This window comes from Passer domesticus, chromosome 1, assembly GCF_036417665.1.
Source record: "Passer domesticus isolate bPasDom1 chromosome 1, bPasDom1.hap1, whole genome shotgun sequence".
NCBI classification, from domain to species: domain Eukaryota; kingdom Metazoa; phylum Chordata; class Aves; order Passeriformes; family Passeridae; genus Passer; species Passer domesticus.
Window position 1 is genome coordinate 7322442 of NC_087474.1, and position 21541 is coordinate 7343982.

Below are 21541 nucleotides of genomic sequence, written 5' to 3' on the forward strand. Positions count from 1 at the left end.
TGTGATTGCTAAGCTGCTGCTCCGTCACGGGCTGGCCTCGGTGACCTCAGAGGTCTTTCCCAACCTAAGTGAGACCGGGATTCAGCGTGGGCCGCGCATTTCAGAGGCGCTACGAGGAGTCACCCACGTCCGCAAGAGACACGTACACATCCCCAAGGGGGAGCCTCTCCCCCCCACTCCCCCTGTTCGTGCAGACCAGGGCAATCCGCCCCGCACGCAGCCGGGACAGCGCAGCCGGGACAGCGCACCGTGCGCGCGCCCCGCCCCGGCCGCCATTCCGCCCTCACGCCGCCCCCGCGCGCGCGCGCCCCGCCCGCCGCGCACGCGCGCCGCCCTCCCGCCCCGCGCACGCGCGGGGGGCGCCGGCCTGGCCAACCAGCGGCGCGCGCCGCCCGCCCGCCCCTCCCCGCCGCGGAGGAGGGCCCCCGGGTCCGCCGCCGTCCCAGGATGCAGCGCGGCCCCGACGGCGGTGGCGGCCGCCATGTCGTGCTAGTTTGTTGTTCTCCGGCGGCGGGAGCGGGGCCCGGCGGGCGCTGAATCCGAGCCCTTCCCGGCGCCTCGCCCGTGTCCTTCGCCGCGGCACCGGCACGCGCCGCTCCGGCGGGCGGCACCGCGGCGCTGCCGCTGCCCGCCGCCGCCTGGGCCGGGCGAGGAGCCATGGCTGCCGCGCTGGGAGGAGGCGCAGGTGCGTGCGGGGGCCGCGCCCGGGGCAGCGGGGCCGGCTCGGGGCGGCGCGGCCCGCGGGGTGCGGGCACCGCGGGGTGCGGGGACCGCGGGGTGCGGGCACCGCGGGCTCCTGCGGGGGCTGCCGCGTGCTCGGGGCCGGGGGCGCGGAGCGGGAGCGGCCCGGGCCCCGCGCGTTCCCCGAGCGGCGCTCCCGGTGCGCGGTGGGCGCCGTGCGGCGGTGGGCGGTGCTGCGGCCGCTCGGCGGGGCAGGGCCCGCAGCCACAGCGGCCTCGCCGCGGTGCGGGGCCTTGCGGGGACCGTGGGTGTGTTTTGTTGGAAGGCGTTCACAGAATCGCTGGATCAGTTAGGCTGGAAAACATTTCTGGGAGTATCCAGTCCAGCCTGTGACCGATGCCACCGTATCAGCTAAAGCACGGTGCTAAGTGCCACGTCCAGTTTTTCTCTAAACACCCCCAGGGATGGTTGGTGTTTTTTCACACAGTTTTTACAGGGACAGGTGTGTGGCTTGAGTAACACGTCTTTAATCTGTGGTGTAGCTATAATTTATTTATAGACTACCCAGAAGTAGAGGATCTCACTTGAAAAGTGTGAAATAAAGTCAGTGTTTGACTCCAGGACTCTCAGGTGTTTGTTCCACTGTGCTTCTGCATGAATAAGGTTACCTCTACACGCAGCATTTTAATAGGCAGCTCTGTGGTTCTGATTAAGCAAACTCTAAAATGAGAATATTTGGTTGGGTGATTAAAAGAAAGTCTTTTAGGGATCTCTCTGGTGTCTTCAGGAGATATACACTTAAGAGGACTTGTGTGTTCCTGTGCTTTCATTAGGAGTAGCAGTTTTTGATAAAGACTATCAGAGTGCTCAGTTGATACACTTTCCTTGTCTGTACAAAAGTTTTTGGGGGTTTAGTCTCTGTAAGTTGTTGTCGAGGAGGAGAGGGGTGGTTGGTTCAGTGCTCACTCAGTTGAAGGGTCTGACTGGTTGGTTGGTTTGATGGGTGACAAGGCACATAAACATAATTATATTTTTATGCTAAGTCTTGCCATACATAAAGGTAAACGTCACAAAGAACTTCCCAAATTTAGGAGTTGAGTTTGGGAAGAAGGCTAGGAAGGACAGCGCTGTGGTAAAACAGCAAATAATTTAATACCTTGAGCATTGTTATAATAACGTTAAATATACTGCAATATTGGAGTTACTTTTCTAAAGTCTGTGCTAATTTATGTGGTTCAGGTCTGTGGTTCCACTTGTGGAAGTAAGGTTGCCATTCATGTACTAGGTGGAAGTTTTTGTGGTATTGTGAGGATAGAGTAATTTAATGAAAGTTTCACTTTTGAAGCATTTTGGTTCTCGTGTTTAAAACTGCTTCAAGTTGAATGAATGTGTTCTCATGTACTGCAGCAGACAGCCTTCAACAGAGTGGTGAAACTGCAATTTCAAGGCTGATTTTTGGTGTTGTGAAGTTCCATTTGTGGCCAAGGGTGAACTGGGACACCTTTGTTTTAGGTGAGCACTAGCAGGTGTTTTTGGAAAGGGACTGCTATCTAAAGTCAGTAGTGGCAGCATGTGAAAGAAGCTGCAAGCTAAGTGTTTTGGTAATTTAAAATTTTAACTGTAGCAACTAATGTTTGGGATTTAGCTTTTGAATTTTTGGGGCAAGGAAAAGGCTTTAAAATACAGGCATAACAGCACCCCACTGTTCCTTAAAAAAAAAAGGCTAATGATTGATAAAATAGGTATTGGGAATATAGAGTTAATTTGATGACATTGTAGCATAACAGCTGACAAAATTAGATAGTTTTGGCTTTGAGGATGCAGATTAAAGTTTTAAGTCCTCTGTAAGGGTGTGTTGTAGGACTGAGAATGAAATGTCTGCATTGGCTGAACATTTAAATGTGTTTGATGGAAGGAAGGTGATGTGTCTGTTGGACAGCATGTATGGACTCATCAGTCATTTTTAGTCTTTAAAGCTTTGGAGAAAAAAATCATTCACAAGTACTTTTGTGACCAGTTGTGTTGGTGCAGCAAAGCTTTCTAAGGATGAAAGTGAAGGGTCTTTTGGTGTTGGGTTTCACAAACTAGAAAGTTTTGAAGTGGTGGTCTGTGAGGTCTCTGGGAGTAATTCAAAGTTGCGTAATAGTTTGCAAATTCTTTAGCTAATCAGCCTGATTCAGCCTGCTTGAAGGTCTAGAAAGGCTGCATGTTGAAACATGAAAAGTTGAGGTGGATGTGCTGGTGCTGAGGGACCTTGAGGGCTCATAGTTGCTCATTGATAAGGCACTGGCTCCCAAACTTTGTTCCAGTTTTACATACAAAAACAGAGCCAGAGGAAGCACTGAATATTGAGTAACAGCATCTTAAAGGGATTGATAATCACAAGGATCCATGTGGAGCAGCCAAGGGACAATGGCTACAAATTGCACCAGGAGAGGCTTCATTTGCTACAAGAAAGACTTTTAACAGGGAGCATAATCACTCACTGGAAAAATTTCCTCTGATGGTGGAACCTCTATTACTGGAGACTTTGAGGATATATTTGGACAGGGTGCTAGAAAAATTATTTACTCTAGGCTCCCTTTTTCATGGGAGACCAGGTGGTGTTGGAGGGTCCCTTCAAACCTGCACTGTTACATGGTTTAATGATCATTAACCATTTTGTATAAATGCTGACATTTTTTCATTATATTTACTGCAGTCAGTGTGCAGCTAGATATTAGTCTCATTTAGGGAGAGATGGTTACAGGTTAAACAACAAACCATGTTCAAAACAAAGCAAGGAGAATCTTTTCGTTGTCTGTCATACTGCAGTAAGGGAAAATTATTGTAAGCTTTCTTTTCAGATTAGTTTGCTTCTGATGAACACCAGTGGTCTGGAAGACTTTGGGTGGAGATGTCTTGGGGTTGTGAGTCATGACATGAGATGGGGTGGAGGAGGAGGAGTTGGAGAGGGTCCCACTGACAGATGTGTCCCTTCCTGCTGGAAGTCCTGTACAAAGAGGTAGCAGAATGGGTGTTCCTTACCTCTGAGGCTGTCAGCAGCTTCATTTCATTTGAGCATGTATGAGCTTTGCTCTTGCACTCCCAGCAGTGTCAGGGCTTTGAAAGCCCCTTGTGAAGCAGTTGATAAAAAGGGGAGCCAGGCTGATCCTGCTAGCACAGCATGTGTGGTACATTCTGTGTGTTGGGAACACTGTCCAAGGATGCAGCAGGAATTGTCCAGGGTGACAAATTGAGTGAACTTGTGCTTCAGGCTATTCAGCAGTGCCTCCAGGGACTGGAATTAGATTCTACATTTGTGCCTGGGTGATGCAGACATTAAAACTCCTCCAAGTCTTAGAGGTCTGAAGAGTTTACAGTTCATGAAATAAGATGCTCAGGGTGTACCAAGGACCAGTGCACTTGTTATACTTTGTTTTTTGGCACTGGTTCTTAGTATAATACTATGCTACTTCAGTGTGCTTGAGGCAGGGAGATGTCCTTTAAACAAAGCAATTTTTAATCTCTACTTTTTTGACAAGGTCTCACTCTTCTGAATGTTTTCTCTTTTCAGGTCATCTGAAATAAACGTAGCCTTAGTATCAGTTGTTTTTACAAAAGCCAGGCCAAACTTTTTTGTATCATATACTAAACCTCAGATTTTTAGATCGTGTAGAGTTTGTTGTCAGAATAATTTAAGATGATGGCTGTCACAGGCTTGGCCAGAAAACCTCCAAGTAAGTGACATGATTCATCCTGTGTTATGCTGTGCTCTGATGCAGCCTCAGTTTTAACTATAACTTTTGTTTGCTGTGAAGATACTGGAGAGTTTCTGGAGAGTTGCAGTTTCTCATCAGTGTCCAAATCCATTTGGGAACCAAGCTCATGTGGATTTCATTTAAACTCTCAACTTTCCTTCAGTGTTCAGCATTTGTAAAACAAAGACTATGGCACTTTTGGTTTTCAAAAACGAATATATTTTCAAGTTCAATCAGACTTTGAAAGTAATTTTTCTTTTTTTTTGTGACTTGGTGGTTTTGGGTTTAGATGTAGTTTATTAATTAAAAAAAGAAAAGGAAGAAGAGGCCCTATTTCTTTCAAGTATTGGTTAGAAAATTTCAGTTCCAGACAGCATATCATAATTAGTTCTGATCTTGCATATTGCTAGTGACTTGCTGTGCATACAAACTCTTAAGAAGAAAGGTTTTGAGAAGATAAAAATAATTTCTCTCCTGTAGAACTTAGTTTTTTGCTTTATTTCTTTGAGGAAGCTAAACTTTGTCTATAGAAATAATTTGGAGACAAAACATGAAGTACACTAATTGAGGAATGTGTTGGGCAGCTGTTAGGTTGTTATCCTTAGTCAGCGAGTACTTAGGCTTCTGAGTAATTGTTTACCAGTATCAAGGCTGTCTGCTGTCTGTTCCTCAACAGATAAACTAAATTGTTTATATTTGAGTGGTGTATTTGTGCTTAATGTGGTAGTAAGACTGAACGTGATTTTTGTGATGGTGTAGAAAGGTTGATTATTTTGTAATAAGCGGGACTGGATTTGTAGTGGGCTTCATGAACTGTTGGGTTTTGGCACAGACTTGGATTCAGAAATTCCTGTTGACCTCGTGGGTTTTTTCCTGCCAGATGCTGTCAGGATTTGTTACCAGAAGTTTTTGTTAAACTGATGCTAATGGTGCAGTTCCATTGCCATGAAACCTGTTATTTTGTGTTGCATAGCAACAGATACCAAAATTCAGTTCACTGTTTAGCTGTTTTTACATGGTGTACTCAGGTGCTGAAAATCAAGTTTTTACAATTCCTGTGTGTTGTGTAACCTTTAACAATGAACTATGAAGAAAAATATTTTGTAGAAATATGTTATTACATAAAGACAATCTAGTAAAATGTTTTTAATCTGGAGTCTTGCTCTTGAAATGCTGCCAAGTTGTCATGTTTAGTGTTTTGAATGGGATAGAGCAAGATGGGCTTGTTATATTCAATATTATTTGAAGAAGACAGACATGCTGGTTTTCATGTGGTAAATGACCTTTTCTCCTCTTATTTTCTGTTATTTATTTTTTTTTCTTTTGCTGGCTCTCTTACCTATCAAACAATCATATTGGGTTTGTTTTATCTTGCCCCAAACAGTGAGTTTTAGTTACTTCAGTGAAAGACCTGTTGGGTAAAGAATATGTAGGACCTCTTTTATCCATTGACCTATATAGTGGCATTTACATCTTGTTTTCAATCAGGAGAAGTCTTCAGTGCCTAAAACTACAATAATAAGCTTTGTATTCATGAAAGTGTAATGCTGAAACAAACCAGAACACAGAATTTGGAAGTGTTCAGGTTTGTGAGACAGCACCTGCTTCGTGTTCCAGAAAGCTTTCAGGTGTAGGTCTGGGGGGACTAAAAATGCACTTGTCAAATGTTTTCCTTATTCCAGAAGTCTTGGCCATGTCACTGCAGTAAAGTACTCCATCGTAGCAACAGTTGCTATGTGTGACTACCTTTTTAGGCTGTTAGTACCATTTTAAGATGTTAAGAGCTCTGCAGTATTCTGCTGATTCACCTCCTACGCTTGTGAGACTTGGCTGTGCAGCTTAAGACTTCCATTTTACACAAAAAAATTAGTGAGGATTTTATTGAAGAGGTGTCCACAGAGTTAGAAACTGCCATCAACACAGCCAGAGAAGAAATGAGGCTTGTATTTTGTGAATTTCTGGTGTGGATGATGTGTTCTTATTGAACAAGAAAAAAGATACCAGGTTTGGCCATATATCATAAAACCAGAACATAAGCTGTATGGAACAACTTGCATCACTGCTGGTGCAGCACCAGGGTAAATGTCAATAAAACAGGAGCCTTTTAGTGTGGGACCCAAGTATGTTTGTGTTTATTCTGCTTTACAGCAGGCTGGTCTGACAGATCAGCCAGCGTTAGTCCTTCTCTGCAGCATCCTGAAACTTCCCTGCCACTTTGATCACAGTGATTTTCTTAGAACTGCAGTAGGAAGAGCCAGGTGGGTGGACTGTTTTGGGTTTTCCCTCTATAAGTGGCCTGTTCTTATTCAGTTAATGCTTTTTTTGGTGTTAAATAGGTCTCCTTTGGTTTGCTGTGGGTTTCTTTTTTTTTGTTTTACTTACTAGTTTTGCCTGGAAATTAGAGGGGGTTTAATGTGTTTAGAGATCACCTATCAGCATCTTCCAGCTGGTACCCAGCTGATGCACAAACATCATCTTGGTGAGCTTTGCCATGGGTGCCTGGAATTGTGAGGAGGAGCCTGGCCAGAGCCTGGCGTGTCTTAGCAACAGTTTCTGTGTATGGTTGCTGGAAGAGATACAGAATTCTTCCCTGCCATAGACATTTTAATGCTTTAGAAGGTTATTTTCATGGATTCCCACCATCTATTTATTTTCCTACTATCTTTCACACAGAATAAAAAAATTAAACTTTGGAAAAAGAAATTAAACTTTGGCTGTTGCTCTCAGTGGTTGTGAACTCTGCTGATGCTGAGTGGTTTTATTTCTGTACAAGTTAATGTTTTACAGGCATTTAACCACCCGTGACGCAAACATTGACTTAAAAGTTTCTCAAGGAGAAGCAGCTATTAATGTTACATTGATTGTTATTTACTGGTATTTTACGATGTTATTGCCTTGACAGGTCAAAGAAAAAATAAATGTCTGTGTGATTTCAGAAATGGAGAGAAAATGATGCCTCGTGAGGTCTGTTAGGTATCACATCACATTGCAGGTGCAAGGCCCGAGTCCATTTCCGAGCTGCTGTGTCACAAATAAAGCTGGCACAGAATGCTGTTTGTGCATGCATGACTGTTGTGACCTCCTTTTCTAAAGGAAACCTGCAACCTGCTCTGGGCTCTGACAGTCCTTAATGTCAAAATGGCATAATTTGTAGCACTCATTGTCAGTGTCAGCTGGCACAGAACAAATAAGCATTAAAAAAAAGAAGCTATCTCCTTCTGTCCCAAAGATCTTTATGTCATGTATGTTGAGATGGGGAGAGAGGAGATGAGGGTAGGGAGGTGAAGGGGATGTGTGGAGCAGTTGTTGTAAGGTGTGGTCACTACAGGCAAATTGGACCTGTCATTTTTGAGGATTTTGTGTGCATCCTGCTAGAGGGCACTTAGGAAAAGAGCTTTGCTGGACATGATTCAGCTCTGAATTTTGGTAGAAGTTTCTCATAAATAAGGAATAAGATGTGAGAAATGTGAAGGGGTTGGAGCATGGAGGTTCATGATGCTGGCTGAGTGGTGAGAGTTCAGGTCCACACTTGACAGATTCAGAAACTTGCCAGGAACTTGGACTGTCCTTTGCTATAATTTCTTCACTAGCAGCAGTAATAGGTCGAAACATTTTTATGGCTGTGGAACTTTGATGTCTGGGTTGGAAAAGTCAGCCATGAGTTGTATCAAAAAGTGTTTCACTGTGCTGTGGAGAGAAGGGTTTGGTGTGTAATTTTGTGTTGTCTAGATTTAAACCTGGCTGATGTGAAGGTCCATCTCTGGAAGGATTTTGTGCTAAGAGCTCAGATCTTCAAGTGCTCTTGGTTTATAATGCAGCTCTAGTGCTAAAGGGGTGCCTGGCATAGCTTAAAAAGAATTTACTGTCTTCCTGATGGTGGGTATTGTCTTGAGCTGTGTTAGGCAATATGTGGACACTTGTTATTTGGATTGCTGCCAAACCAGTTACTTTACCTTAAAAAATAATCTTTGGTGGTGGTTGCATCAAGTCAGTGGATTACTGTAATCCAGCTGTAAGAATAGTGTCAGTGTAGGATATTCATGCTCTTAAAATGTCAGTGCACTAAGGCACTGCAGCATGGTTTTGAGTGACCATAAGGAGAGCAATGTGGCTTTTTTTTTTTCCCCCAGAGACCACAGAATTAGTTAAGTTAGTGTTCAAGAGGAAGATGGGAAATACTTGTGTGTTTGTTTGGTTTTTCTCTGTGAGTGAAATAGGAATTGGAAGGTAGCAATATGTAGATGTTTGAGCAGAGAAAGGTAAAAGAGCTGTTTTCAATGGTTTTAGCTTATGTAAATCAGTTAAATATAAAAGAGTAATTAAAATATAGACATATCTGTTGACAGTAAAGTGGAGAACCTCATCAAGGAGAATTATTTCTAGCTACTGTTTAAAGATAAGAGTTGCCACACTTGCCTCATGTTGCATCATAATTCTTACTGAGCACTCTTTCTTTCACAGCTGTTTATGATTGAAATTTCTAGTTTGAATATTCTTAATACAGTGATGTTGCAAGATCTGGATTTTCTCTTTTTAATGTTTTTACCTTCTTTTAAACTCCTTCAGTCACTTAACCCTGATATTTTGATAAGATGAAGTGAGAAGTGAATAGGTTTGTCATTGCATATTCACTTAAGGATACTAGGCTGAATTTAAAGAGCTGAAGACAGATTTAGTTTTGGAGGTTTGTTAAAGAAACCAACCAAACAGAAACCACAGTTGAATAAAACAGTTGTTCCTTGGCAGTGTACTTGGTCAAAGGGTTGAATGCAGATAGACTCAGGAGGGTAAGTTGATTTATGGCATTTTAGCAATCCCAATTCAGTGTCAGACTGCAGGGACTGGGTTGCTTGACCTCCTGTATTTTGCAGGCCATTCAACTGCTGCAGGTTTCCCTCTATGTTGAGCATAACTTTTGTCCACTTGTTAGATTCTTACCAAAGTTGTTAAAATGTATGAAGAGAGAGTGAATCCAGCTGTGCATTCTCTGTTGGGCTGCAGTCAGAGAAGGGGAGAGTGGAAGTTGAGTGTATTCCAGTTTCCAGGTGACAGGACATGATGTTTGAACAGGGCAAATAGCCTTTGCATATTCTTGCACAGAAATGGAAGTTTTTACATTTTTAAGTAGCAAAATTGTCATTTGCAAACTAAGCTATTCAAGAGGAAGTGGTGGGCTAAATTAGGGTATTTATTGAGAGAAATATGGAGCAGCAGTTGTTTCTTGGAAGGCAAGTGCATGTTTAGGTACAGAGGGTAACCTGCTTCAGTGACTTCTGGTGGTTTTAGTGCCCCACTTGAGATGACTGATGGTTTTTCCACCTGACTTCTTTCTTGTGTTGCATTGCTGCTGCTGACCTGCCCTGTGCTGTCCTGATGTGTACTCCTATTTTCAAAGTGTCTTTGCAGGCTCAGTGTTGGTGGATGAGCTTGTGGCCTCCAAGGCAAGCAAAGATCTGGCAGATGATGTCACCTTCACCTCCACTGCACCTCAGTTCTGTGCATTTCTGGGGAGCTGCTGTTTCTGGAATGGCCTTCACTTGCAGATTTTGCCATGACCTGTTTTCCTTGGGTGATCCTTGTTGCAACAGTGAGAAGAGGCAAAGCTGTGTAGTACATTCTGGGGTTTTTTTATTGTTGAAGCATGGTGATGTTGGTTGATAGTGGCTGACCATGAGCCAGAAGTGTGCCCAGGTGGCCAAGAAGGCCATCCTGGTTTGTGTGTGTGGCCAGCAAGGCAAAGGCTCTGATCATCCCTTTTTACTGATACTGGTGAGGCCACACTTCAAATCCTGTGTTAATTTTGGGCCTCTCACTACAAGAAATACACTGAGGTGCTGGAGTGTGTCCAGAGAAGGGCAGGGAAGTTGGTGCAGGGTCTGGGGCACAAGTCTGATAAGGAGCAGCTGAGGGAGCTGGGGAGTCAGCCTGGAGAAAAGGAGGCTCAGGGGGACCTTATCTCTGAGAGGAGGCTGTAGCCAGGTGGGTCTGTCTCTTCCCCAGGTAACAAGGGACAGGATGAGAGGAAATGGCCTCAAGTTGTGCCAAGGGAGGTTTAGATTGCATGTTTGAAAGGATTGTAAAGATTTGGAACAGGCTTCCCAGGGAAGTGAAGTCATCATCCCCAGAAGGGTTCAAAAAACTAATGGATATGGCACTGGACATGGTTTAATGGTAAACGTGGTGGTGGAGCTGTTGATGGTTGAACTTGGCAATCTTGCAGGTTTTTTCCAACCTTAATGATTCTTTAATTCTATGCTGATATTCATCTGTTTTCTTCATGTTAAGTGAAAAGTAGAAAAAAGTATTTTTGTATCTTCTAAGCAGCGTGCACACTCCTACACCCACCCAGAAAATCCCATCTGTGTGGTTGTGTTGGCAACTTTTCATTTTGTATCAAAGGTTTAATGAAACTGAAGGAGTTCAGAATTTAGCTAGATTTTGTAAGGAGGATAGAAGCAATTTATAATGATTAGGAGTATACCAAGAAGAGTAGAAGTAATGGGGAATAGTTAATTATTAGCAGATAGAGTAGTTAAGACTGAGAGATAAATCACTTACTTGTCGTACTGTGTTTGAAGAAGCAGGATAAATATTTGGAGCTGTTGTGAAAATGAAGAAACTGTGACCTGCACCTGGGCCCTGAATCTTGAGCTGTAGCCAAGGGGTCCCAGAGCCTGCCAGCAAGGCAGAAGTAAAAGGTCACTGTGATCTCAGAAGACCTCAGACCCATTTCAAAGCCCACTGACTTCATTTAATCAAGAGACTTTGCAGGCAAAAAAAGAACTTTGGACTCAATAGGAAGCAGGGCTGGGGGGGCTAGGTAATGCATTTGTGTAGGTGTATTGGGTAATTATAGGAATATGTAAGACTTTTGTCAATAAATGGAGAGCCAGAGCTCTGTGAATTTTGCACATCTTTGGGAGATTACTCCCAAAGTGTGCCCGGTGCTGTCAATGAACACACAACTTTCTGACTTTAACTAGTTGGAGAATTCTATTCTGTGCTTCAATTTCACTAAGAATTATTTAATATAGTCACCTTTTTTTTTACAGATGATGACTTTGATCAGTTCGATAAGCCTGGTGCAGAAAGGTCTTGGAGGAGAAGAGCTGGAGATGACGACTGGGACAGGTAGGTAGAATATTTTCATATTCAGTTCTGTGTGCTGAATTGCATTGTTGTGTTTTCCCATTCTGGCATTTTGTACTCTAACATTCAGAGCAGTGCACATTTAGATTCTAATGAAGATGTTGGTTGTTTTGCATGTGTCAGCCAATGCTGGGTTGTGCCAAACATATACTTGCCTTGAGGAATAGAGAGCATTGTGAGGAGATGCCTTTTAAAATTGGATAAATACAAAGTATTTGTGCTGTGTAATTTTGCAATTAATGTTTTGGTTTTGCTTTTAAATATTTAGCAGACCTAGGTGGTTTAAATAGAATTTGCTGGTACTTGAATTTGCTCAACTTAATTTTTAAAGTATTTTTTACTTTAACTTGATGTTTAAATTCCTATCCTCAAGGTTCTAATTCCGTTTTTAATTGGGGAAGAGGGGGAGAGCTTAGGCATGGGCTTCTTAAACAATATGACAGTTCTAAGGATAGAGAAGTGTGTGTGCTCTGGGTTATTTCAGGGGAGAATGTGTGTTCTTTTATGAGACAGGAATCAAGCTGCTGGCTACACTGATCTGCTCTTTCTGGGAGAAAACATTTCATTTATTTCTGTTACTTTTCTATGATTCCTTTTTAGTAATAGACTTCTTCAGACTTTGCCAGTTGTTTTCACTCTAAAAGGGAGAAAAAATATTCTGAGTAGATTCTGTCTTCTCTAATAATCACTCAAGTGATTGTAGTAAACAAATTTTACTGTAAGTAGTTTTCCACTGAGCTGAGCCTTGGAGTAAATCAACTGCTCTACATTTATTGTCATTCCAGAGGCATTAGTTTCCCCTTCCTTGGTGTTCTGCTAGGTTGTGTGGGTAGTTTTCATTGCTGCAGGAGGTGAGGATGTGCCTGAGGAATTTGGGCAGTAGCTCAGGTATAGACAGGGTGTTCTGCTGTTTGCTGATGAGCAGTGTCTGCTCTCTGTCAGGCGGTGCAGCTGCTGATAGGTGGGTGCTGAAGTGCACGCAGGAGCTGCTCTGCTTTCAGAGTGTGGTTCAAATAACCTGCTCAGGCTGGGTCCCTCCTGTGCTGCCTCCTGCCCCAGGACTGGCTATTCAGAAACCTTAAAATCAGTGTTACAGGCAGAATGTTTTGGATTGGGACATTCCTGAACTTTTGGCCTTTGGTGCATAAATGAGTGGCTCTTAGCTGTTGATTGGTCACATTTGGGTGTAGCTGCCCTGCTCATCCCTTGATAAGATCTGAAAGAGTCAAGCAGCTGTTGCATCAGAAGTTTTACCCGGTGGTAAACTGCTCCTGCAAAGCTGGTTTTAATAGGGCTTGACAGTACTTCTAGAGTATTTTCACAAAGCTGGGACTTCAAAGTATACAAGGACTTAGTTTTAGAAAAAAGTTTTAATTTATGTGTTTATTATTAACTGTATTTAATTAAAGAGAGATGATCATAACTCCAATAGTGAAATTGTGAGAGAAGTGGTTTCAGGTACAGAACAAAATTCTAGAGTTTTATTTTGCTGATCATTTCAGAAGTTTTATTTTAAAACTGTATCTAATAAAATACTATTTGTATGCATTGAAATTTTTTTTTGATTAATATTATCTTCAAATTGCAAAGCTCTCTTTGTGAGTGTTTTGTTCTGTGGGTGTCTTGGCAATTACAAATGCTGTACATGGATATGTTGCCTAATGTAATTGCTTGGGGGTTTTACCTACTGGCCTAATTCAGTATAGGACATTGTTTCTCAAAGATGGAAAAAAGGCTGGATGAACACAGTAAATCTTGGTTTTAATCCTTCATGTCTTGTTTTCAACTGAAGCATCATTTGGGAGGGGGAGAGGAAGAAGTTCTGATGGTCACACATCTCCATCAACCATCAGCATTATTTGACTGAGTCCCATCCTCCACTTAAATAATTTTGAATTTTCAGATCTCTGTCCTTTCTCAAACCCTGGAGGGTGTTAACTGAGAGTTGGAAGGCCCCAGTTATTTAGGAGTACAAATCTAGTACAATTGTTCTTGGAGAATTTTCCCCATTTTTTCCAAGTTATTTTCCTGAAACATTTGTGTCCTTGCTACTGCTCATGTTTAATGAGGCATGCTTATAAAATTGGAGACATAAAAGGGCCAGTCTGACGTCTTTATTACGTTAATTTGTACATTTATCTCATTAAGTAGCCCAAAGGTTGGGTTTGGGAAAAATCTGCATTTCTGCTGCTGTCCTTCAAGATGACAGGGCAGATTTAGTGGCTGATTTTTGCTGGAATTCACTTGTTCAGACCCTTCTTTGAGATTACTGATTTCTCTATGCTGGCTGAAAATTTTCCACTTTTTTCTGCTTTTTTTTGGTTGGTTTTTTTTTTTTTCCTTATTTGAGAGGGCTAAATTTATTCAGTGAGGGAAATGTTGGGTATTGGGAGTTGAGGAAGGGGAGGAAAATCTGTCTCTTTCTTGTGAGAGCAGGAAACCCAAAATAATCTTAACCAAAACTTTCCTAGTATTTTGGTTTTGGAAAGACTTTTGTGTCTTGATGATAGCATGGGCGAGATGCTTTTGGAACTAACATAGGTGTGTGCTTTTATTCCAGTTTATTTTATGTTGATTTGTGTGATATCAAATTGCAACCATTAATTTTTGTCTATTTTTCTCAACTAGCCTAAGATCTGTTAGTGTCAGTGGGTTTTCTGTTTGCTTTCTTGGTGGTTCTTTTGTTCGCTGCTCTGTTCTTTAATGGTCAGATTTAGTCCTTGTGGTTCCTCTTTTTTCTATAGACAACTTCAGATTTGGCTATTTATAAAGGAGCTTGAGATAGTTCCACTTTACTGTGCTGGTTTTTGGCTGTTACTTTGTTTATTCAAAAAGTTACTCATGATCATTTTTCTTCTTCTAATTTATCAATGAAAATACTGAGTGATGTTGAGTATTTTAATAGGTTTTGAAGGGCACCCTGTGAACTACTTTTTGCTTCTCGTGCAAACTTCATTTATATCCTAGTGTTAATTTTTTGACTGTCAAGCAATAGGTCAGAGTTTCTGAAAATCTAGAATATGTTTGCAGTTAATTCTGGAGATCAAATGTTATTTTTTTTCTAAACAATCACATCAAGGATTACTTTTTAGTAGTGTGGCAAATAGGCCTAGGTATGTTTAGATAATTAATTTTTCACTTTCTTTTGCCTTCCTTTCCTTAATCTGAAGTTCTTGCTACTCAGACTTGGTTTTTATCTTTGAATGCTGCTGCAACATATGCTCTTGCCATCTCTTGAAATTTCTCTAGTGCAGTTTTATTAAAAGCTGTCAATGGTGGGCCATAGTGCTGGGAAATATTTTCAAACATTTTGGTGCATTTGTCAGATTACTGACAGTTGAAAAGATGAGTGTGTGGGGTTTTTTTTTAGAGGCAAAATTGAAGTAGGAAATTCTTCTGCAACCATTTCTGTTCCACAGAGTCTCCTGTCTCTGAAAGAAAAGGCTGAAATTGTAGTCAGTTTGCTCTTTGGAATGTGTGATATGTCTTATCTCCCAGGTTTTGTTTAATGTTACATTGAGCAGAAAACAATTGCTATTTGTTAATGTTCAGTCATTCCTGGAACTATTTGTGATCAGTTAACAGTGGATAAATTCTGTATATTCATGATAAAGTCCTATTTAGGGCTTATTTGGTGTATCATTTGTTCCTTCCTAGCCCACATGATTTTTTCAGCCCTCACTACGCCTTCTCTCCTTTGTTATCTGTACAGTAATTGGCTTTGAAAGAGATTGATCCATCTGAAAACCAACTGCTTTATGTTTTGGGATTGTCTCCCCATTTTTCAAACATTTGCCATGTAGTCCTAAGGAACTCTTACACAGTTTCCTTTTCAATTCATTCATACACATTTTCCTTTTCATACAGGCTATTCTCACTTGGGATAATTTGGGTGCTATGGACTACCTAAGGTGTGGTGGGTTTTGTGTCCCTTTGTTTGTTTAAGGTGTGCAGATAGAAATAGTCTCCTCTGAAAGTACAGCTCATATTTCAAATCACTGGCATCTCATTTTAGGATTGATACTCATATTCTAATACGTGTTTTTGTCAGTAACAAATGTTCATTATTGAAGGGGAATGGTCATCCCTGTCATTAAATAATTCTTTCACTGAAGGAGGAATGAAATTAAGCAGTTTTTCTGGAGTTTAGCTCACCTTGGATGTAGTTCCTAGCCCTGAATTGTATTTATGGGGCAGTTGCACTGTGATGACAGAAGTGTTGTAAGCCAATTTTTCTGTGCTTCCTGAATTCTTGGGCACAAATATAGAACTGATGAAACATGCATTTGATTTTGTCACCCTACAAATATGTGTTTGACCTTACCCTCAACTTGAGGAGGAGGAAATAAGGTATTTATGAAAGATCAAGGCCTAAACCTGGCCCTCGGGACAGGTCCAGGCTCCCAAGCCAGCTGGTTCCCAGCCTCCCAGCTCCTTGGGAGTGCAGCTCGGGCCACGTGGGGACCTGTACACTGAGTCTTGTCCACAGGACATTCCTGTCTCATGTGCTCCCTGGGCAGCTGGAAATCAGCAATTTGGGGTTGGACAATGTGTCCAAATGGCCTTGGAGTGAAGGATCTAGGATGGCTGTGTTTTGGCTGGCTGTGCCTGTGCTTGGCTAGGTTTCTCTGCTGGTTTAGTGGAGGGAATATGGAAAGGAGAGCATATAGGAATGAAATGACTGTGTAAAAACCTTTTATTCCCTGAATGCTGTGCTAAAATAGGTTTTGAGCTGGCTTAGCAGTAATTCTCCTTGAGGCAGTTTTTTAAGGCATATGCCCTGTAAGGTTTTGATTTTGTTTTGTAAAGTTCTGCTTCTTAAATTTGTTACTGTTTTACAGTGAACTTGATGATGACTTGCTTGGAGAGGATTTGCTAACTGGGAAAAAGGTAAGAGATGTGCATTAAAGTGAATTGTTTCAGGTATTAAAATGTGAATGTTGTTCAGCTTAGACAGTTCAAGTGTTTGGTTTGACATGTATTTCACAGTCACCTCCCCAAAGCACAGCCACAGGTACCTGAGGTCTGCCTTACTGCCAGAGCATTCTGCCCAGGCCTTGGTTTCCTTTTGTGAAATACCTCCAAGTGTGGCGTTTTAAAATACAACTTAGAGAAAAATGTGTTTTCAACCCAGTTAGGTCTCCTGAATGCTAATTAGCATGATGGAAGATTTAATCCAAGTGCCAGTTTCCTGGCTGTTAAAAATCACTTGTCAAAATACCAGCAGCATTTACCAGAGAGGAAATAAAAAAGCAGTCATTGTTGTCTGTGAAAGTTCACACTCAGTGTGCATGATCTGTTACCTTGTTGCCTGATGAGTAAACAGAGGATTTCCCCTTTTAAAGTGAGGGGAAAAATGTGGCAGCAGCTAAAACTGGGGAAAAGAAACAAGTTTTCCCCATGTCTGCTAGAGACCCTTCCTGCTGGTACCTATTTTGAGGGTCTGTGAAAAGAGCTAAATGTATCTTTGGATTTCCCAGATATCCATAGGAGAAGACAGGACTTCTGTTTGAGAAATCACATTGACTGGTCACCTCTTTCTATATTTTTTCTTCTAAATGAACTAATTTTGAAAGTAGTTTTTGAAGTTTTAGTTGGAGATCTCGAGCAGGTTGTTAAGAAACCCAGCTCTGTTAAGAGTTGAATTTTATTTGTTGTAGTTTTTTATAACCATCTTTAAGTGTTGGAAGTTAGCTTGAAATTATTTTATTTCCTATTAAAGATAGGAAGTTCCTTATTCTCATGTGCTGGTTTAAAGATAATAAAATTCCAGGAGGATAATGATTGCAGAAGTTTGTTACACAGTTACCAAAACCAGGAGCAGTTAACATTGAATGGAGGTGATAAAGCTACTTAGTTATCCTTAAAAATTGTACATGTGAATACTAACCAGTACTTGATTCTCCAGTATATTATGGGTTTTTGTGCTTTTTTCTATTCTTCTTTTCAATTTGCCATGTTACAGGGCAGTATCTGTGGGTATGGACTCATGTGATGGCATAATAATGGATTTATCAAAAAGTTTTCCCTGGGTTATTTAGGCTAAACTTCCTTCTACTTAATCTCATCCAGTACTTCTAGATAAATCTATCTTTGTGTAACCTTTCTGGCCCTTTCCAGCTTTAGAGGTTGGAAATGTTGCTCAGCAGAACTGCAGTTATCTCTCCCTAGGGGGTAATTATTAAAAAAAAAAACAACAAAAAAAACCTGAAAGTTTTGTTTGAGGGACAAATTAGGAGGTGACACAGTATTTTCTTATGTTTTTTCTTCTCTTACAAACTAATCATGATTTTTCAGTTTTCTTTATCGCATCCTTCCTCCAGTCTCCTGTCTCTTCTCTCTAGAAGTTGCAATACATGCATTTTCTTGACTTGCCTGATGTATCAAGGTCACAAGGCTGTGTACGAGAGCCAACCTTTCTTCCTTTCTGGTCTGTTTTAAGTGAGGTGTCATCTTTGGCTGTATTTGAGAATGCATCAGTGAAAAAGAAGTGTTGATAGACAAACAAATTATAGTTCTGTAAATTTCCTTAGGATTGTCAAAGATGTATTTTAAGATTTGTGATCTTGTGTTTTGTGTTTTATCTCATTGAATTAGGTAATTTCTTTGAAGATATGGTCTTAGTTTGGGATGTATTCTTCATGAAAAATATTTAGTCTTCAGTACTTAGTTAAAAGTTTGTGTCTTTTATGTTCATGATTGACTTTTTTGAAACCTAGAATCAGTCAGACTTGTCGGATGAAGAGCTGAATGATGATCTTCTGCAAAGTGACAATGAAGAGGAGCAAGAATTTCGGTATTTATTTTTTGAATCTTGTTTTGGATAACTCAAAGCTATGAATGACTCCTATTACTGATAGCTAATAACTGCTAAAATAAGGTTATTGGTATATACTTCAAATAGATTTGCTTTTTACCTAACTAACTAGTGATGTGTGTATAATGTACTCAATAGCATTGTTAACATTCCAGTAAAATTATTTCTTGTTTATTTTGATCTAATAGATTTATTCAAGAAACTGTGTCATCTGCTGTGCATTTTGAATTAATTATAAGCACTAACAGAGCTTTCTTTACTGCTTCAGCATTGCTTACTGTGGTAATCTTCCTTCTCCTGATGCCAGATGATTTTGTTTTGCCTTTTCTTTTATATGTCATATCACTTCTATGTATCCTCAGTACACTTAGCATGCATACTTGTAATTCCTTAAGTCTGATAATTTATCATAGTCCTAGTGTTCTGTTAGGCCAGGAGACCAAACATCCTAAAGGCCTTGTAGTAGGAGGCTGGAAAACCCTATGCTATCTTGGGAGACCAAGGTCCTCTCTAGAATTCATCCTGTAAATTGGAGATTTGGCCCTGCCAGGGGGGAATTCCTTGGGGTGGGAGGATATCATGCTATTCACTCAGGCCTCTCATTGGGGCATCCTCGTTAGGTATGCTGATTTGTAAGGGCTATAAATTGTGTATGGGATCTGTCCTGTGTTGTGTGCATTTTGGTACATTCCACCCTGGCAAAGTGGTGCACCATATGGATCCTTGTTAAATATCAAGGTAAAAACCCTTTATTCCTTAACTGTGTCTGGCCCTTAATTTTTAGGACCAAGGGAAAGGCATCACTCCTATAGAGTCCTTTTCTGCCATATTTCTTCTAAAAATCTATCTTGCCTCCTAAGACTCTGAGGAGGGGAATTTGTGACTTAAATATTTGTGTACAATTACATAGCAGAAAATTTTGAATAGGCTGGAGCAGATATTTCCATGGGAGTTTACTGAGAATCCTGCCCTGTGAATACCCTGTGGTAATATGGTTCCTCAGCTGAATTATGAGTATTACAAATCAAAATGGGTTTCTTGTTGTTTTTGCTTTTCAAGCTGGACTGAAGTAGGAGAGAAGATGCTTGTAATGCTAAAGTGATGTGGTGCCATTGCTGCTTTTACTGGCCTGTTTTTCCAGCTTTCCCTTATTGCATGCTGTGCAGGGCATGGCACCTGAAGGGCTATAAATCTGTAAATGTGTGTGTATATATATATATATATGTATATGTATATATCTATGTATATATGTAACATACATAGGTGTATCCATCTCTGAGATCTCCTGTTTTAGCTGTAATTAGGATAAGGCCTCCTGTCCTTATGTTGGACTTAGGTTGAGGATGTGATAAAATGCTCCACCATCAATGTTTTCATTGGCTGCCATTTTCCTCCCTGCAGGAGTGGGGGTTGGATGTTCCCTTCAAGAAGGGGAATCCCAGTCACAGTTCTTGGCTGTTTTTTTGCTGTATGTCCTCCTTGAGACCCCTGGGTAGCAGGGATGGCTGTGTGACCAAATGCAGCTGTGATAAAACATCTCAAATGTGATAGTATTGCTCAGTGGAAGCAGGTTTCTCTAGACAAAATTTGCAAGATTTTTAGCAGCTTTCTTGCCAGAGAGAGCCTTTCCCTTCCCCTTATGTTTCCAGTCAACCTCCTGTTTCTGTAGTTGGGAGGATAATGATAATCCTGCATAATGTTTTCACTTTTGTGTTAAATCTGCTCTCTCTTAGAGATGCAAATAGCTCATAGCTGCCTGGATCTTGTTCCCCCAAACTTAGGAAGATGGAGAATAATAGGAATGTTATTTAAAACAAAAATAAATTCTTTGAGTTCCTTACACACAGAGCTCTCAAATAAAGAACTAGTCTGCTGTTGGTTAGTTGCTTCTTTTGTTGATGGCATTGGCTTTTGTAAACAGTAAACTCTGAGCTTTTCTTTGCCTGCCTGTAGATTATAAACTTGCCAGCTTTTGTATTGATTTGGTTTTTTTCATGTCTGTGTGCTAGTTAAGAATGTCTTAATCATTTACATTACAGTTCTTGACTATTTGTTTTTTATTAAGTAGAACACTAAATCTATCATAAAAATGCAAGTTTGAATTCAAGATAATCAAGAATGAACAATGTTAATACATTTAGTAAAAAAAAAATTATTAGTGTGTTCTGAAAGATTGGAAAAACAGATGCAGTTATAGTAATTTTGTGTATTTTTTTTTGTTAGGCTTGCAATTCAAATTGAATCTGGTCTGCTTTGGTTACCAAGCAGGACTTTTGCCAGTGTGACCTGCTAAACCATCTGGTTGGTTTGATTCCCCTGGTCAAATAGCCTGCAGCTGGTGATAAGCTGCATTTTAGTATGCATTATGAGAACATGGCAAGGAGTCAAATAGTGTATGGGGTATAATTCCATCCACCAACTTGGAGATTTTATATTTGTTGGCTTTGTTTTGCTGAATCTTTGTGAGTAGTTGCCAGTTAGACTTCAGCCTCTGAGTTTTCCCTCTGTCCCACAGCTCTCCAGGTGTCACAGTGAGCCTCAATGCCACATCTGGCATCCTGACGTCGTACGAGTCCATCAACGATCCCTCACTGGAGCACGAGTCTGAGTATGACCAAGGGGAAGATGAAATTGGTTATGACAAATCTGAAGCACCTGAAGAATATGCCTCAGAGTATGCAGAGGAAGGACATTATGAAGGCAATGATCCTGAGCTGACAGAAGACCAAATAGAATATGGGGAAGAGCCTGGAGAAGAAGATGAAGTGCTAGACCTTGAAATCAATGAACCCCTAGATGAATTTCCAGTGAGTTTCCTTCTATTGTATCTTCAAAGATAACATTGCTTCACGTGCATAAGGTTTTAGATTGATTTAAAATCTGTTTACCTCCCTGGGGAGGAGGGGAAATTAGACCTATTATCACTGTCTGCCAGTTTCTTTATCTAGGCTGTGACAAAGTTTGTGTTGACAGCTTGTTTGGCGGTAGGTAATGCTCCTTTGTCATGCTGGAAAGCAGTTGAGAATCGTGACCTTGAGGGTTGTATCCTTAAGGAAGAAAACTGCTTTGTGTGGTGGAGATACACTGCCAATTGTTAGAAGTACTTAATGCAAAAGCTTTTATCCAGGCTTTAGACAAGATCTGATAAAGTCCT

At 41.1% G+C, this 21541-nt stretch overlaps 1 protein-coding gene across 5 annotated transcripts in view; it reads left to right on the forward strand.

Annotated features, from left to right (window-relative positions):
* Positions 1–437: 437 nt before the first annotated feature.
* RBM33 (RNA binding motif protein 33) overlaps positions 438–21541 on the forward strand; it is a 99210-nt gene continuing 78106 nt past the window's right edge. For 3 of the 5 annotated variants that reach the window (XM_064434412.1, XM_064434472.1, XM_064434635.1), the window contains exons 1-5: positions 440–685; positions 11474–11552; positions 16412–16460; positions 18290–18366; positions 20903–21194. In XM_064434412.1, coding sequence (XP_064290482.1) covers positions 658–685; positions 11474–11552; positions 16412–16460; positions 18290–18366; positions 20903–21194 — 525 coding nt within the window. In that variant the 5' untranslated portion in view covers positions 440–657. Of the gene's footprint in view, positions 686–11473; positions 11553–16411; positions 16461–18289; positions 18367–20902; positions 21195–21541 lie in introns of all 5 variants that reach the window. The other 2 variants (XM_064434341.1, XM_064434551.1) reach the window with 2 other exon arrangements.